General features: G+C 37.8%; 1 protein-coding gene across 1 annotated transcript in view; it reads right to left on the minus strand.

Moving 5' to 3' along the window:
* CPS1 (carbamoyl-phosphate synthase 1) overlaps positions 1-17751 on the minus strand; it is a 142516-nt gene that overhangs the window by 65333 nt on the left and 59432 nt on the right. Inside the window, exons 17-21 of the mRNA XM_067740711.1 lie at positions 11327-11471; positions 9411-9621; positions 7843-8041; positions 5622-5798; positions 2161-2279 (exon numbers count right to left, since the gene is read on the minus strand). Of these exons, the coding sequence (XP_067596812.1) occupies positions 2161-2279; positions 5622-5798; positions 7843-8041; positions 9411-9621; positions 11327-11471 (851 nt within the window). The remainder of the gene's footprint in view (positions 1-2160; positions 2280-5621; positions 5799-7842; positions 8042-9410; positions 9622-11326; positions 11472-17751) is intronic.

The raw sequence follows: 17751 nt of genomic DNA on the forward strand, positions 1-17751 counted from the left end.
GCTAATCATGAAGATAATCAAAATAGGGCAAAACCAAACAAACAAACACATGTAAGTCCTGCACTCACCCACCATCAGTTGCAATATCCTTTCAACTTCAGATCCCAATGTGCCACAGAATGACTGAGACAGGGAGCTTCAGTAGCCATCTGTTCTTATTCTATTTATCCAACACCTCTAAATAACAGTCATTATTGAATTGCTATGTGTGCATCTAAGATACTCAAAAAAAAAAGGACGTAAAGTGTCCATCAGATAATAATAAGTTCAGAGTTTAGGTTTACTAACACCATAAATCCTCTGTTGAGGTCTTGAAGCAAGAGACAATTGTTAAGTATTATGTTTTAGAATCTTTTAAATTATTAAGTTGTATATAAAAATTTTTATTGTAGATGATTATGAACAATAGAAAAATCTCTATTTACAATTATACTTATGCCAGAAAATGGAGACTTTATTTTAAAATGTCAAATTAACAACAAAAAATGCAATGAAATGTTGAAGTCAGAACGATGTTGTAAGTGATCTACGACTGTGAGTCGTTCTAATAATCCTCCAAACAGCTTTTTCACTATCAATATACACTTATTTCTGCTTAGTTAGAATTTCAACCTGCCTTCTGTTTGTAACAAAAACTATTCAATTAAAACATTGAATTTGTCCAAAAATCAGAATGTATATCAAGTGGAAATTTAAATCACAATAACATCTGCTGTTTTTCACCCCAGGACTCCTCCACTGCTACGGTTGGCATACTGTAAGTTTCTAGCACCCTCATGTGGTTTAATTGGAATGGTTTCACAGGCATTTGAAATCAGTTGTCTGAAACTGAAAACAGTGGAACAGACTATAATTCAACATAGAAGTTCTGCTGGCAACATAAACCAAGAAAGGAAACCTCAAGTCAGCAAAATTCTAAGACGAATGTATAGGCTCGATTCTTAACTTCTATCTACTGTTCATTTTATATGATCACTACAAAGGATGACTTACAGGCAACTACAGCTAGTTTCAGTTTTGGCAGATTGGAGTCCCCCATTTTCAAAACCAAGCATTTGTTGTGGGTGATTGTTGAATAGATGAAAAAGAACCTCCTTCTGCTCAAAAAGAGAAGCAAGTGCCCAGTTTGTGTACATTTTGATTAAGTAAACCCAGTAACCCAATTATATGTTGCAGTTTCTAAATAGTCGAGAAATCCAGTCATTGAGAGCTTCCACTGTTTGCAACATTTTAAGCAATTAATTTTTCTACATTTACTAAAATCATTTGAGAATAATTTCTGCAAACAAAATTTTTCCCTCTCTAAACATGTGCCTAGGCTTGTAGGTGAGATTTCTTTCCAGTAGTAGTGTATTTCAAAGCCCTCTTAAAGAGGAGAAGCTAAAGAGAAATACACTGTCTTTCTTAAACTGGTAATACATGTTCCTGTTATCACAGATCCAAGTTTAAAACCTATCTGTGACTTCATATGCCTGAGCTGCCTCAACAAACGATCTTCTCAGAAAATAGAAAAAAGTAGATTTTAAAACACTGACATTATAGGAATGTTCTGAACATGAAATAAAATTTTTAAAATAATTGGCCATAAAGGAGATAAAAATGCAAATTAGTGAGAGGTAAAGGGTCTATTAACAAAAATTTGAATGTGGCTTATTTGTATGCTGAACTGGATGTCCCAGTGTTAAAAATATCAGTAGAGTGCAAGAGGAATATGTTTGCTCATCAATACACAGCAATACGTAGGTTGATATTAAAAGAGAAGAATAGACTTCAGAACTTGGAAAATGTGTAGAAAACAGAAATAGTATTCATTTCATTATTGATTAATAAAATTTAAATCTAGGTAATGTCTGGTAATTAAATAGCACATCAATCCATAAATGTACACCAATTTTTGTAAATTCAGAAGACCTAATAAAAACATCACTATGTTTCATGTCAAGGGTAGGGCAGGGGTAGAAGACAATTAAAATTATTAATAGATGCCTTTAAAAAGGTAAACGTCTAAAAGCTGCCATTTCTTCTGGTTATGGCTATTGCTTTGCAGCATTGGCACTATTTACTTCATTGAAGCAGAATTTTGGCCAAATGTGTAAGGGTAAGAGGAAGACAAAACTGCACAGAAGATACCTGGAGTGAATCAGAGCACAAGTGCCTTACCTGTTGAGCCCTTTTAGTGTCTTTTCCATGCTTAAAATGTCACGCATCTTATACAAAAACCACTTGTCAATGGATGTGAGCTTCATAATCTCATCCAGGGACACACTGTCTTCCAAGGCCTGCCAAAAGGAGAAGAGATGCTTTCTTTGGCAAACATCTTATAAAGGTCTTATTTGGTTGAAAACATAGCAGCCATTCCTCTCCATGTTAAGAGAGCCTGAGGCTATAGACTGAGAATGAAACTGATATCACATCATTGACGTTCCTCCCAATAAACTTACAGATACTGCCAACTATATCCACAAATGGCATGAACAGGAGGTACTCTGAGTTAATCAGAATAGTGTGTGCTCAGAAAAATTCCTGAAACAGGCTCTGCTTCCCTGCTTTTTATATGACTGTGTTACCAATTATATTCTAAATCTGGTATATCTTTTTGGCATTAAAGAGAATCTCTTGAAACTAGAGTTATGCCAAATTGGTAAGAACATGTAGAATCAATATAATGATCATTTAACTTGTATTTTGGATAATTACCCTTTAGCATGTTTAGCATATTTTTATCACTTCATTCCATATTCACGCCAACCAGTCATTGAGAATTTATGGATCACATTTGGCTTGGTGTTATTTCTCTCAAATATTACCTCACAGAAGACTTCAAACAAAAAATTATTTTGAATCAGTTACTGTGACTTTTGTGCTAAGACAGGCATTTTACAAAATCCTAATATATTCCAAAACAATGTGGTAATAACTTCTGTTCTGACAGGCAGCTCAGCTTTTTCCTCAAGCTTAGTTTAGCAACTTCTCAAAAGTAAAATTACAGCTATGGGTCATTAAGCTGAGTACAAAAGGCAGCTGAAAGAAGAGATAAACTCTCAAAACCAAAACCTTCATATTCAAAAGATGCCTACTCTTATTCTTTTCTATGTTTAGATAATATTTATACTCAATGAAAAATGATAGTCAAATATTTCAAAACAACATATTTTATTATGGCACACTATATTTTTAAATACCATTAGGAAATATATGGAACTAATAACTGCTGTTATATTTCAACCAAGGGAGCTTAATTTTCCTAAAACTTTTACTTATTTCTGGTATCAGAGAGACCATGATCATACATGTGGAGAAACAATATAGCTCATAATTCTATTGACTAGAATAAAATGACATCTAACGTGAATACTGAAAGACATATTCGTTTCGTAAGTCTATTTATGTTTTTTTGTTTAATTCTCCCTATAACTACAGCCAGGACTGTAACTACCCAAGGACTTAATATTATGCCTTATTTGCCAAGGGATTAAAGGGACAATTGGCTCTTTGACCATCAACACTGTGAGGGGAATAGAACCTTAAGGTCGTAGTGACACTTCTGATAGACCAAAGGGCATTTTCACACAATCGCACACAGTAATTACCCTGCGACTGATGAAGGACCTAGAATCTGCAGTCATTTTACTGTGAGGAAGGACAACTAGAATCACATCCACAGTTCTGAACAGAAAGCAAGATCCTGCTGGTCTTTCAAGAGCTGCAGCTTTGCCATGTCACACAGCCGTAATGAAGTTCGTAATGACCCCAAACAAGTTGGAGGTTACTCTAACGTTCCCCAAATCAAAAATAATGCCCTGTATTCTCCCCAAATCAAAAGAGGTGATGATCCAGTCATCCTGAAATAAGACTGCTGCAAAAATCAGACCTCAGAGCAAGTTGCCCTTTCTAAGAATTATGAAAGCGAGCAAAGATTTACTCACTCCCTTCATTCTTTTTCCCCTTCAGCCCACCACACTCCTCACACTCTTTGTCAAAATCACCAAGTTCCTGGTTGCTGTGGAAATGAACAGTAATGATGACCTCTAACAAACAGAAATCAGTTCCTTCTCCCAGCACGCTGGCAGGCAATAATTTATACCTCAGACCCTGCACTTCTTGCTCATACTCTGTGCAAGAAAGAATCTCCACACATTTTCCCTGAATTTAGAAAAGAATGAGAGATATGCTTGAGTTTTACAGCCTCACTGGGAACCTGGAAATACTTCCCTTGTTCATCCACCTCAAAATGGCAGAAGTATGATTACTAGACTCAAGGAAAAAATCTATTTACTGTCCTTTGTCTGGAAAAAAAAATTATATGTATACATACAGACACACACATACACATATATACACATGTATGAATGTTGTAGGTTGCTTTTTAAACAAAAGACTGAAATAAGAACAATAAAGAAGGTGAAATGGCTTTCTAGAATGACCTCTCATTACTAATATCAGTCCCACCACCATGGAAAAATGTTAATTCTCTATTCCCTTGAAAGTCAACTTTGAGAAATGTCCATCAAAAAATACTAGTATCTCTCAGACTACTTCAGAATTTCAACGGAAATGAAATATTCTGCATTTGGAAACCATAAAGGTGAGGAGAATACATTAAATGCAATGAAGGAAACATTCCCTCCCCTCCTTCTATATATGAGCATAAAAGTTGCAGAGTTCGAAATCACTAACAGCATTTTTCTGTCGTTACAAAGACCAGCATTTTTCTGTTGCTACAAAGACAAGTTACAAAGACAGATTCCCTTTTTAAAGACAAAATTCATATTTTCATCAACTCATTCCACATGTACATACACACACATAAAATGGTCAGAGGACTTTGTAGCTCCAGTGCGGTTTGGTACTGTTGGAGGATTAATACCTAACCTTCCTTAAATGTCAAAAAGCAATTCAAGGATTTCTGACCAGACAGATCCCAGCTGCCCAAATCACCTTTTATAAAATCAGATGAACTAAAACTTCAAAACTCTAAGCATAGTAAACATGAAAGGAGATTAATATGGCATTTAATTTGCATTAAAGGGAACTAGTGGGTGGAAGTGAGAAATGTGGGGCTTTTTTGTTCTATAAGTAAGACCAATAAAATAATTACATAGAAAAGCCTATAATCATGGAAGTTCTTTAGAGTTTGTTGTTTAAACACAGAAGAAGAATCAAATAAAGATTATTCTAGAGTCTTAGGTAGGACATACTAAGTGATACCATTTTACGCATCTTCCTTTCTAAAATATAATTTTACACATTTTCAATGAGCAAGTAATGAGAGTGATGGGAAATCATAAGTCAATATTATCAAACATTTAAGAGTATTGATAATATATGTACTAAAAGGGAAGAACATTTTATCTATGTGATCATCCTTTAAAACTGCAGTGTTCCCTTTAAGTCCAGGCTTAAGGTGAAAATAAAAAAGGGTAATTTTTCATTAGCTATAGAATAATCTGATGAAGTCCATAGAAACCTCCAGTTTAATACTATTAAAGAGAATTAAAGATTTTCCAAAAATTCCTGAATTCAAGACCACTTTGTGATTCAGTTTTACATTCAGGTCCAAGCTGATTGTATTCTGGGAAAGAAAAAAAAAGGGTAGCTCTCCGCCCCTTGTCACATATTACCTTGGCGATGGCATAGATGCGGGTGCTGGATGGTTCAGCCAGCTCTCTTCTGAGATCAATGTTGGATGGCCACTCTTTGTTCATTGGGAGACGGGAAGTAAAACCAGCTATAGAAGGGTGGCACATCCGTAAAGCCTTCTGGAAACTCTCCTCAAAGGTGCGACCAATAGCCATGACCTGTAATACACATTTAAGACTCATATTTTTAAAAAGAGCTTGCATATTTTTAATTTGTAACAAAGCTAGAAGTTGACTATTTTTCAGAAAAGACTTAGGAGCAAGACATATATCAAAAGAATGCTACTCAAATTTAAGTTATTTTTCTTTCTTGCCTTTTTACTGTGGTTTTGATGTAATGAGTCTTTAACATCATTAGGTCACTCTTTTACCACTTAGGGAATTTAGCTTGATTTGCTGAGACTGATGAGGAAATCACCTGTACTTGCTCTGGACCATAGCATTAAAAGAAAGAATCTGTGGCCAGAGAACATAGACCCTTCCTCAATAAGATCTTGCTTTCATGCAGATGTCCTTTAGAATAAAAAAGCAAACCAAGAGAAACCAGACATATATTAACACAAAAACAGAACTATTTCTAAATGGGTATCAGTCAGTATCCCAGACAGGTTGGCTTTCTTTATAGCTAAGCATTAATATTAATAGGACCTTGAGAATCATAACAAATACTGACAGATTCAGATTTTGAATATAGGAGACTAAATTCCCCATGACAAATTCAACATGTCGTCCCACAATCTTTGCAGCTGATTGTATGCTAATCAATTAGGAAAACCATGTGGTGATTTAGTTTGGACAAGTTACAAGTGAGAACTAAAATTAACCTTGAAGCCTACCCAGTTATTTTCAGTGAATAAATACTGTCTTTGATTCTTTCCATGGAATAATAGATTGCCATGCATTTTTGGTCTACAATTTAAAATAATAACAGTCAAAACACTGCCTTCAGTAAACTTCCGTGATGCCTCAAACAGACCTGAATTCTCATTAATGTCAGTTTAGTAAATCTTCATGTCAATTGCGTGACAAGCTACATATACAAAGATCACTAAAGCCAAACAGATAACCTTTTCACACTGCTCCAAATTTAATTAGAAATAAGGGAAGAGTCTCAAGAGCAGGGATAAACAAAATATTAGTCCAATTCAGATACGTAATTTATGAGGCATAGTGGTATTTGAAGAGTTAGACAATATATTCATAGATTTTCTAGCCTAAGCATAGGAGAGGGTACCAGATATAAGATAGTTTATGGCACTATCAAATTAAGAAAATATTTTTGGAATATTTAAGAAAATTTTAAAGTATTATATATTTAAGAGTTGGCCCTAAAGTAACTAATTCTATAAGTAATTCACCATGAATTTTCATTAAAGTACACTGTACATAATAGCATATGGAGTACATTCAATAAAAGAGAAGTAAACATAATAATAAAGGAATACATAACAGTGTTTGCTCAAAATTTGTCCTTTTTAATACTTTATATTATTAAACTTCATATTCATTAAGTGAAGATTTCACCATTTTTCAGTGGAATATCTATTGTGGCTTTCCCTGACCCTATTCTACTACATTCTCACAGCACCTGCATATAAATACTGCATTCCAACTTTTACCACAGTTTAATTCATATTATATTTAGTTCTGTGAATACATTCTGAACTCACCAGCTGGAGATAATGTCACAATTATCTCCATCTTATTCGCTGTTTTTATCATCCCAGGGTCTTGCATGTAGTAAGAACTCAGGAAATGTCTGCTAACTTGAGTTGAACTAAATGTAAAGTGTTAAATATTCACGGAAGACAAAAACCTTTCAGATAATAAACCCTAAATTAACACATTACAAAATTATCTCATATTCCTTGGCCTACAAATTTTCCCATGCACATTGTGAAAGGGGAATCTTTCCATGAAATGTAAACTAAATAACAGTTGTTTATTTGGCAGAAACACCACCAACAAAACTTTTCCTGGCATTTGAGTTATAATTCTATTGTGCACCTTGAAGCATGATAAAAAAAATTAAGATTTAAAACAGCTATGCCTTATGTGGAAACACTAGGGAGGAAATGAAATTCATATGTATCCTCCAATCAGTAACCCAGTATCCAAGGACACTGAAGACTTTCAATGACATTAGGGTTGGACAAAATAACTGAGAACAAGGATGAAAGAGAGGAATTAACCAAGGACTCACCTCTCCTACACTTTTCATAGAGCTACCAATTCGGCTAGAAGTGCCGTGAAAACGATCAAGATCCCAGCGAGGAATCTTGGTAACCATGTAATCCAGGCTCGGTTCAAAGCAGGCTGATGTTTTCCCTGATACAACGTTCTTGATTTCTGGAAGTGGAATTCCTAGGGCAATCTTTGCAGCAATGAATGCCAATGGGTAGCTATAAAGGAGGAGACATTTTTTTTTCTTTCAGCAATAAGTATTAAAAACAGCTCAAAATATAAATTGGTTTTTCTTAGAAATTCTGGTATTATTTCACATCAAGGTATAAAACACACCTGATTCTCAGTTCTGTATGAAAATCTAATAGCTCCTTATAAAATAAAGTGAGTCATGATAAAGTACAGAAGCACAGATCACAAAAGAGTTCACTGTCTATGCCTGACATGCAGTGCTACAACTCCCAACCTTCACCTCTTCAAGCCAAAATCAATAGCTTCCTTGAGAAATAAAGTACTCACTTGTGTATAATTTCCACTAAGATAAGAATCTGCAAAATATTCTTTTATAAAAATATATACATGTCTGCACCTAGGAAGACGGTGGAGTTAGCTGGTACTATGGGGTATGTAAAGGTCATAAAATGCAGTCCTTGAAAGTTTGGGTCCTTGCTCTGTTTCCAAATTATCTTTGAACTTTGGGCTCCTTACACAACTAACACTCTGGAAACTTGACCATACTCTTCTGGAATGTCAGTTTGGGTAATTGTATTTGAAAAATTAATTCACAGAACTATAGAATTACATATGAGTCCTTTAGTACAACTTGCCCACCTAAGAGGTGAAGAAACTAACAGAGACAGTAGTGATTTATCCAAAGTCCCACAATTAGTAGAAGGACCAGAAGGAGAACTCAGGTCTCTTGACTCTTGTTTAGCTCATCACTCCTTCCACACTCCATGTAGCACTGTCTAGCTACATAAAAATAGCTTGAGAGGTAAATATTTTTTAAATATCATGTAATTTAAATACCAGATGTTAAAGATATTAATAGAAACAAAAGATATTAATTAGTGTTCCTTCCAGTCATGCTTGCTAGCAATTGTTAAGTAGATACAAATTTATTTATTTAGTTGCAAGATTTACCTATAGAAAAAAACCTACTGTTGTTTGCTCTTGTGAAGTTTTGCTAAAATAAAATAATGTGATTGCATGCTTGAGTCAAGTGAACTCTATTATTTGTCCAAAATTTGTTATATACCTAAAAAAGTCAGTGAAGGACTAAAATTAAGGATTAATTTGTACTTTTTAACAACATCTGCAAAGTGCAATTAAGAAGCAGATTTTTCACAGCCTGCTTTGACCACCCAGATCTTGATTAGTTTATGATTAGCCAGCAAACAAAGCCAGCTAGCAATACCATTTGCCTCAATCTGGCGGCAAGCTCATTAATAACCATGTCCATAGGACATGACTGGGAGTCAGCATACAGAAATGGGGACTATAGTTTGCAAATGCAGCACATTCTTCCACTAGCTTTCAATTTTCCAGTTCAATCTGCAAACCCATGGTCAATCGTTCTGGCCTTACCCAGTAGCTTTTGAGGCCAGAGCAGAGCTTCGGGACAGTCTGGCATTCACTTCAATGATGCAGTATTCCATTGAGGTAGGATGAAGGGCAAACTGAATGTTGCATTCACCCACAATGCCCAAGTGGCGAACGACATTGATTGAAACACGTCTCAACAACTGAAACTCCGCATTGGAGAGCGTCTGGGCAGGGGCCACAACAACTGAATCACCTGTACATCCAAGCAACACTTGTTATTTGGTAGCATATCTAAATAACCAACTTTAGTAACTTAACAATCTATTTGCATGACACAAGAAACAGAACAGGCTGAGGGTTTGCCGGGAAAAGAACTATCTTAGGGAAACACATACAAGGCACGTTCCCTCTGATTGTTTTACCTGTATTACTCTGACATATTTACAGAAATCACTCTAAGCTTTCCCAAGATCATGAAGCTATCAAGGCTTAGTCATCTACTTACTGGATTGACATTAACTTCTTCAATTTCCCTTCTATGTCTCATGAATTAGCTTTCAAGTTCTTCCTTCCATAAAATATCAGCTCGTCTTCACCCACCAATTTTCTAAATCTCATCCCTTCCCATTTTCTCACTTCTCTCCAACTATAGCCCCCTGTATCTTCAATCTCTTAGTCCTTAGTCACCATCCCTTCTGCCTACAAACAAGCTCAGATCACTACAGGCTCAAGGAGCCCCTCTCTGAACTGCCAGATGGTTATAAGAACCATCTCTCTCATTCCTTACATGACTAAACCTTTTGAAAATTTACCAGTTCTTTTTTTTGTTTGTTTGTTTTTGCGGTACGTGGGCCTCTCACCGCTGTGGCCTCTCCCGCTGCGGAGCACAGGCTCCGGACGCGCAGGCTCAGCGGCCATGGCTCACGGGTCCAGCCGCCCTGCGGCATGTGAGATCCTCCCGGACCGGGTCGCAAACCCGCGTCCCCTGCATCGGCAGGCGGACTCTCAACCACTGCGCCACCAGGGAAGCCCTACCAGGTCTTCTTATCACTCATAGTCATATAATTCCTTTCCATACGGCTCACATAACCAACTTTGCATTGAAACTGTCCTCTTGAACATCCAAAAGCAACATTAAATCTTCATTCTTGACCTTTCGTAGTATTTGCTACAGTCAAAACCAAAGCTCTTTTATAAAATATTTTTGTGCATTGGCTTATAAGGTAACTATCATTCCCTTCTTTTTCTTCAACACCAATCTGTCCTTTTTCTTCTGCCCTATAAATCTGAATGTTTCCCAGGGTATGGTCCTTGACCCTATTCTCTTTCCTTCTACACCTATGCGCTTGAATACTCAGTCTATGCTTCCAGCTTCCGCTATTTTCTTTATTCAAAGACTTCCAATGACCTTGCATCAACTTCTTTATTTCTATCCTCTTTACTGAGTTCCAGCTCTACATTCTCCTCTTCTTGAGATTTCCGCCCACTTTTAAACTTTAGCATTTCTAAATGCTAAGTCATCAGCTTTGCCCTCTAGTCTAACCAGTTTCCCTTCCTGAGAAACCTATTTATTTTACCTATTTCTATTTACTGTGGCTATTTTCTCATTCACTTGGTGACTAACACCCAGTCTGCTTCAAGCCTTCTTAACCTCATGCCTTACTTCTCAACACCAAGTCTTACAGATTTTACCTTCACAGCATTGCTTATATTCTACCCCTTCTTCAAATGAAATCAGGATAATAATATCTGCCCTACTTCAGAGGGTTTTTGTGAAGATCAAATTAAATATGAGAGTATTTTCAATGCTGTAAAATACTATATATGTGTACAATTTTATCACTAATGTGTATGCTAAGAATAGTAATTTAAAGAAAGGGACTTAATAAAGACTGCTATGAGCCACCAGAGATATGAGCTGAAGCCATTACCATAATGCTTGAAGATTTCTTGCCTACCTGTATGAACGCCCATGGCATCAACATTTTCCATGCTACAGACAGTGACACAGTTGTCATCAGCATCTCGGACCACTTCAAATTCTATTTCTTTCCAACCTGTCACTGACCTCTCCACCAGAATCTGGTTGGTCATAGCAAAGGCCTGGAAATTGGTGACAAAAGACATCGAAGAGTAAGGAAAGGCACTAGCATTAACGTGGCTATTTGGCAAAGCGCCCTGGCCTAAATCCTGGTCTGCACTGCCTAGTCTCCATCCTCCTCTATGCTGCAGAAGGCACAATGTGTCGGAAAATCAGCGAGGTACTAGGAATAGCATTCTGCAGTGAATATGCTTGATTTACATTATTGAGTCTTGCCATTCAAAGTGCTGATATGACATTAAATCAAACTAATTTAGGAAAAAGAGAAAATAATTGAGCAATCAGGCAAAGGGAAATGAAATTATTTTTGCAGCTAGGCTTCTGTGAAAGCAGAGATGTGATAAGTGCAAATAAATATGGAAAAATAAGTCTAAAGATTCTGTCTTTCTCTAAAATAGCTGAGGGTGCTTTGTAAAGAACACACACAATAAAAGTCAGTTGATGTTGATGAGGAGAAGAAAGGAGATGATGATGGTTGTAAACAGTTAGCCAAGATGGCATGTGAAACTTGGGAATTAAAAGAACCATACACGACTATTATTATGGGTAATCACTGCCTAAGTGCTTAAATACTGAATCGTATATCATGCCTGCCTGATTAAACAGATATGAATTAGTATAATTATCATTCCTTATTTACTCTGTACCCCCTGGTGGGTAGAATGCTGAACCCAAAATCTGTAAAAGATGGTCTCCGACCTTAGGACATTTAGTGGCTGAAAATCCAAGACAGAAATGTCCCTTTGTCTCATAATAAATTTGATTTTTTATGGCAATGAAAGTAAGAGAAAGCAACTGGGGAAAGTAATTTGAATTTTTTCAAATTATTAGCAGGTAGCATAATGAAATAATAACTCAATGTAAGTTATTCCGTGATGGGTCTCAACACTGTTTTTTTAACCTCAGCAAACACTACAGGCTCCAGCATGTGCACTTCAAAATGTAACACATTTGTCCCCACAGCTACCCATGGTGAGGTTTTCAAAGTGGTTAGGAAACTCTGTAGCCAGTGTGAACAATTTAATAATGATTTATTTGTCATTAGGATAGCCTGCTAATAGAAAAAAAAAATCTGGGAAACAAAGGAGATGAAGCTGAGGAAGGCTTTTGCATTCTAATGGAGTAGACTGGACACAAGGACTATTGAGACCATCTTCACCTGTTGCCTCAGCTTCTTCTTTCTCTTTCAAGTCTCAGATTTTATACAAAGATTAATTTAGGGACCTAGACCAGGTTAATGCAGTTTCTAATAATGCTAAATATAATCCCAAGAGAGTAAGCGGTAGCTTGGGATAGAACAATACAAGTCATTATTCTCAAATGAAAAGCTAGGGTTTCAACAAAGAAAACCATTCAATGGCTTACTAACTATTTTAGAGGAATATAAATAATTTAAAAATATCCCATTCCAAAGTTGTCTTCATTGTAAATATTTTTATACGACTGAGTGTTTAGAATGCTTTTTATACTGTAAAAAAATACATTTTATGTTGAGAATAAGTATACATTGGTCACGACTGACAGTAATAATGAGGTTGTTAATATTAAAAACATTGTTGGGGGGAGACATACAAGATGGCGTAAGAGTAAGACGTGGAGATCACCTTCCTCCCCACAAATACATCAGAAATACATATACATGTGGAACAGCTCCTACAGAACACCTACTGAATTATGGCAGAAGACCTCAGACCTCCCAAAAGGCAAGAAACTCCCCAAGTATCTGGGTAGGGCAAAAGAAAAAACAGAGACAAAAGAATAGGGACAGGACCTGCACCAGTGGGAGGAAGCTGTGAAGGAGGCAAGGTTTCCACACACTAGGAAACCCCTTCACTGGAAGAGACAGGGGCTGGCGAGGGGGAAGCTTGGGAGCAACGCAGGAGAACGCAGCAACAGGGGTGCAGAGGGCAAAGCGGAGAGATTCCCGCACAGAGGATCGGTGCTGACCAGCACTCACCAGCCCGAGAGGCTTGTCTGCTCACCCGCTGGGGCGGGCAGGGCTGGGAGCTGAGGCTGGAGCTTCGGAGGTCAGACCCCAGGGAGAGGGCTGTGTTCACGCAGCCTGAAGGGGGCTAGTGTGCCACAGCTAGCCGGGAGGCAGTCCGGGAAAAAGTCTGGACCTGCCTAAGAGGCAAGAGACCATTGTTTTGGGGTGCGTGAGGAGAGGGGATTCAGAGCACCACCTAAACGAGCTCCAGAGACGAGCGCGAGCCGCGGCTATCAGCACAGACACCAGAGACGGGCATGAGACACTAAGGCTGCTTCTGCAGCCACCAAGAAGCCTGTGTGGCACAGGTCACTCTCCACACCTCCCCATCCGGGAGCCTGTGCAGCCCGCCACTGCCAGGGTCCTGGGATCCAGGGACAACTTCCCCGGGAGAACACACGGTGTGCCTCAGGCTGATCAACGTCACACCAGCCTCTGCCTGCACAGGCTCACCCTGCATTCTGTATCCCTCCCTCCCCCCAGCCTGAGTGAGCCAGAGCCCCCGAATCAGCTGCTCCTTTAACCCTGTACTGTCTGAGCGAAGTACAGACGCCCTCTGGAGACCTACATGCAGAGGCGGGGCCAAATCCAAAGCTGAGACCCTGGAGCTGTGGGAACAAAGAGGAAGGGAAATCTCTCCCAGCAGCCTCAAAAGCAGCGGATTAAATATCCACAATCAACTTGATGTACCCTGAATCTGTGGAATACATGCATAGACAACGAATCATCATGAAACTGAGGCAGTGGACTTCGGGAGCAACGATATATATATTTTTTTTCCTTTGTCTCTTTTTGTGAGTGTGTATGTGTATGCTTCTTTGTGTGATTTTCTTCCTATAGCTTTGCTTTTACCATTTGCCCTAGGGTTCTGTCTGTCTGCTTTTGTTTTCTTTAGTATAAATTTAGTACTTGTTATTTTTGGTGGATTTGTTTTTTGGTTTGGTTGCTCTCCTCTTTCTTTCTTTATTTTCTTTTTTATTACTTTTAAATATTATTATTTTAAAAAATTATTTTTTATTTTAATAACTTTATTTTGTTGGTTTTTTTCTTTCTTTCTTTCACTTTCTCTCCCTTTTCTTCTGAGCTGTGTGGAGGACTGGGTCTTGGTGCTCCAGCTGGGTGTCAGGACTGTGCTCTGAGGTGGGAGAGCCGAGTTCAGGACATTGGTCCACAAGAGATGTCCCAGCTCCACATAATATCAAACAGTGGCAGTTCGCCAAAATATCTCCAACTCAATGCTCAGAACCAGCTCCACTCAGCGACCAGCAAGCTACAGTGCTGCACACCCTATGCCAAACAACTAGCAAGACAGGAACGCAACCTAACCCATTAAAGAGAGGCTGCCTAAAATCATAATAAGGTCAAAGACACCACAAAACACACGAAAGGACGCAGACCTGCCCACGAGAAACCAAGATCCCACCTTATTCACCAGATCACAGGCACTAGTCCCATACACCAGGAAGCCTACACAACCCACTGAACCAACCTTAGCATCTGGGGGCAAGCACCAAAAACAACAGGAACTATGAACCGGCAGCCTGAGAAAAGGAGACCCCCAAAACAGTAAGTTATAAAAAATGAGAAGACAGAGAAACACACAGCATATGAAGGAGCAAGATAAAAACCCACCAGACCTAACAAATGAAGAGGAAAGAGGCAGTCTACCTGAAAAAGAATTCGGAGTAATGATAGTAAAGATGATCCAAAATCTTGGAAATAGAATGGAGAAAATGTAAGAAACGTTTAACAAGGACCTAGAAGAACTAAAGAGCAAACAAACAATGATGAACAACACAATAAATGAAATTAAAAATTCTCCAGAAGGAATCAATAGCAGAATAACTGAGGCAGAAGAACGGATAAGTGACCTGGAAGATAAAATAGTGGAAATAACTACTGCAGAGCAGAATAAAGAAAAAAGAATGAAAAGAATTGAGGACAGTCTCAGAGACCACTGGGACAACATTAAATGCACAAACATTCGAATTATAGGGGTCCCAGAAGAAGAATAGAAAAAGGAACGGACTGAGAAAATATTTGAAGAGATCATAGCTAAAAACTTCCCTAATATGGAAGAGGAAATAGTTAATCAAGTCCAGGAACTGCAGAGAGTTCCATACAGGAAAAATCCAAGGAGAAACACACCAAGACATATATTAATCAAACTATCAAAAATTAAATACAAAGAAAAAATATTAAAAACAGCAGGAAAAAGCAACGAATAACATACAAGGGAATCCCCATAAGGTTAACAGCTGATCTTTCAGCAGAAACTCTGCAAGACAGAAATGAGTGGCAGGACATATTTAAAGTGATGAAAGGGAAAAACCAACAACCAAGATTACTCTACCTAGCAAGGAACTCATTGAGATTCGACGGAGAAATAAAAACCTATACAGACAAGCAAAAGCTAAGTGAATTCAGCACCAGCAAACCAGCTTTACAACAAATGCTAAAGGAACTTCTCTAGGCAGGAAACACAAGAGAAGAAAAAGACCTACAATAACGAACCCCAAAAAATTAAGAAAATGGTAATAGGAACATACATATCGATAACTACCTTAAAAGTAAATGGATTAAATGCTCCAATCAAAAGACATAGCCTGGCTGAATGGATGCAAAAACAAGATCCGTATATATGCTGTCTACAAGAGGCCTACTTCAGACCTAGGGACACAAAGAGACTGAAAGTGAGGGGATGGAAGAAGATACTCCAAGCAAGTGGAAATCAAAAGAAAGCTGGGGTAGCAATTTTCATATCAGGCAAAATAGACATTAAAATAAAGACTATTACAAGAGACAACGAGGACACTACATAATGCTCAAGGGATCAATCCAAGAAGATATAATTATTTTAAATATTTATGCACCAAATGGAGGAGCACCTCAATACATAAGGAAAATGCTAACAGCCAAAAAAGGGGAAATTGACAGTAACACAATCATAGTAGGGGACTTTAACACCCCACTTTCACCAATGGACAGGTCATCCAAAATTAAAATAAATAAGGCAACACAAGCTTTAAATGATACATTAAACAAGAAAGACTTAATTGATATTTATAGGACATTCCATCCAAAAATAACAGAATACACTTTCTTCTCAAGTGCTCATGGAACATTCTCCAGGATAGATCATATCTTGGGTCACAAATCAAGCATTGGTAAATTTACGAAACTGAAATTGTATCAAGTATCTTTTCCGACCACAATGCTATGAGACTACATATCAATTACAGGAAAAAATCTGTAAAAAATAGAAATACATGGTGGCTAAAAAGTGCACTACTTAGTAACCAAGAGATCACTGAAGAAATCAAAGAGAAAATCAAAAAATACCTAGGGCTTCCCTGGTGGCGCAGTGGTTGAGAGTCCACCTGCCGAAGCAGGGGACACGGGTGCGTGCCCCGGTCCAGGAAGATCCCACATGACGCGGAGCGGCTGGGCCCGTGAGCCATGGCTGTTGAGCCTGCGTGTCTGGAGCCTGTGCTCCGGAACGGGAGAGGCCACAACAGTGAGAGGCCCACATACCGCAAAATAAAAAAAAACCAACCTAGAAACAAATGACAATAAAAACACAATGACCCAAAACCTATGGGATGCAGCAAAAGCACTTCTAAGAGGGAAGTATATAGCAATACAATCTTACCTCAAGAAACAAGAAACACCTCAAATAAACAAACTAACCTTACACCTAAAGCGATTAGAGAAAGAAGAACAACAAAACCCCAAAGTTAGCAGGACGAAAGAAATCATAAAGATCAGATCAGAAATAAATGAAAAATAAATGAAGCAAACAACAGCAAAGATCAATAAAACTAACAGCTGGATCTTTGAGAAGATAAACAAAATTGATAAACCATTAGCCAGACTCATCAAGAAAAAAAGGGAGACGACTCAAATCAATAGAATTAGAAATGAAAAAGGAGAAGTAACAACTGACACTGCAGAAATACAAAGGATCATGAGAGATTACTACAAGCAACTATATGCCAATAAAATGGACAACCTGGAAGAAATGGACAAATTCTTAGAACTTCACAACTTTCTGAGACTGAACCAGGAAGAAATAGAAAATATAAACAGACCAATCACAAGCACTGAAATTGAGACTGTGATTAAAAATCTTCCAAGAAACAAAAGCTCAGGACCAGATGGCTTCACAGGCAAATTCTATCAAATATTTAGAGAAGAGCAACAACTATCCTTGCCAAACTCTTCCATAATATGGCAGAGGGAGGAACTCTCCCCAAATCATTCCATGAGGCCACCATCACCCTGATACCAAAACC

Source organism: Pseudorca crassidens, chromosome 6 (assembly GCF_039906515.1).
Source record: "Pseudorca crassidens isolate mPseCra1 chromosome 6, mPseCra1.hap1, whole genome shotgun sequence".
Taxonomy (NCBI): domain Eukaryota; kingdom Metazoa; phylum Chordata; class Mammalia; order Artiodactyla; family Delphinidae; genus Pseudorca; species Pseudorca crassidens.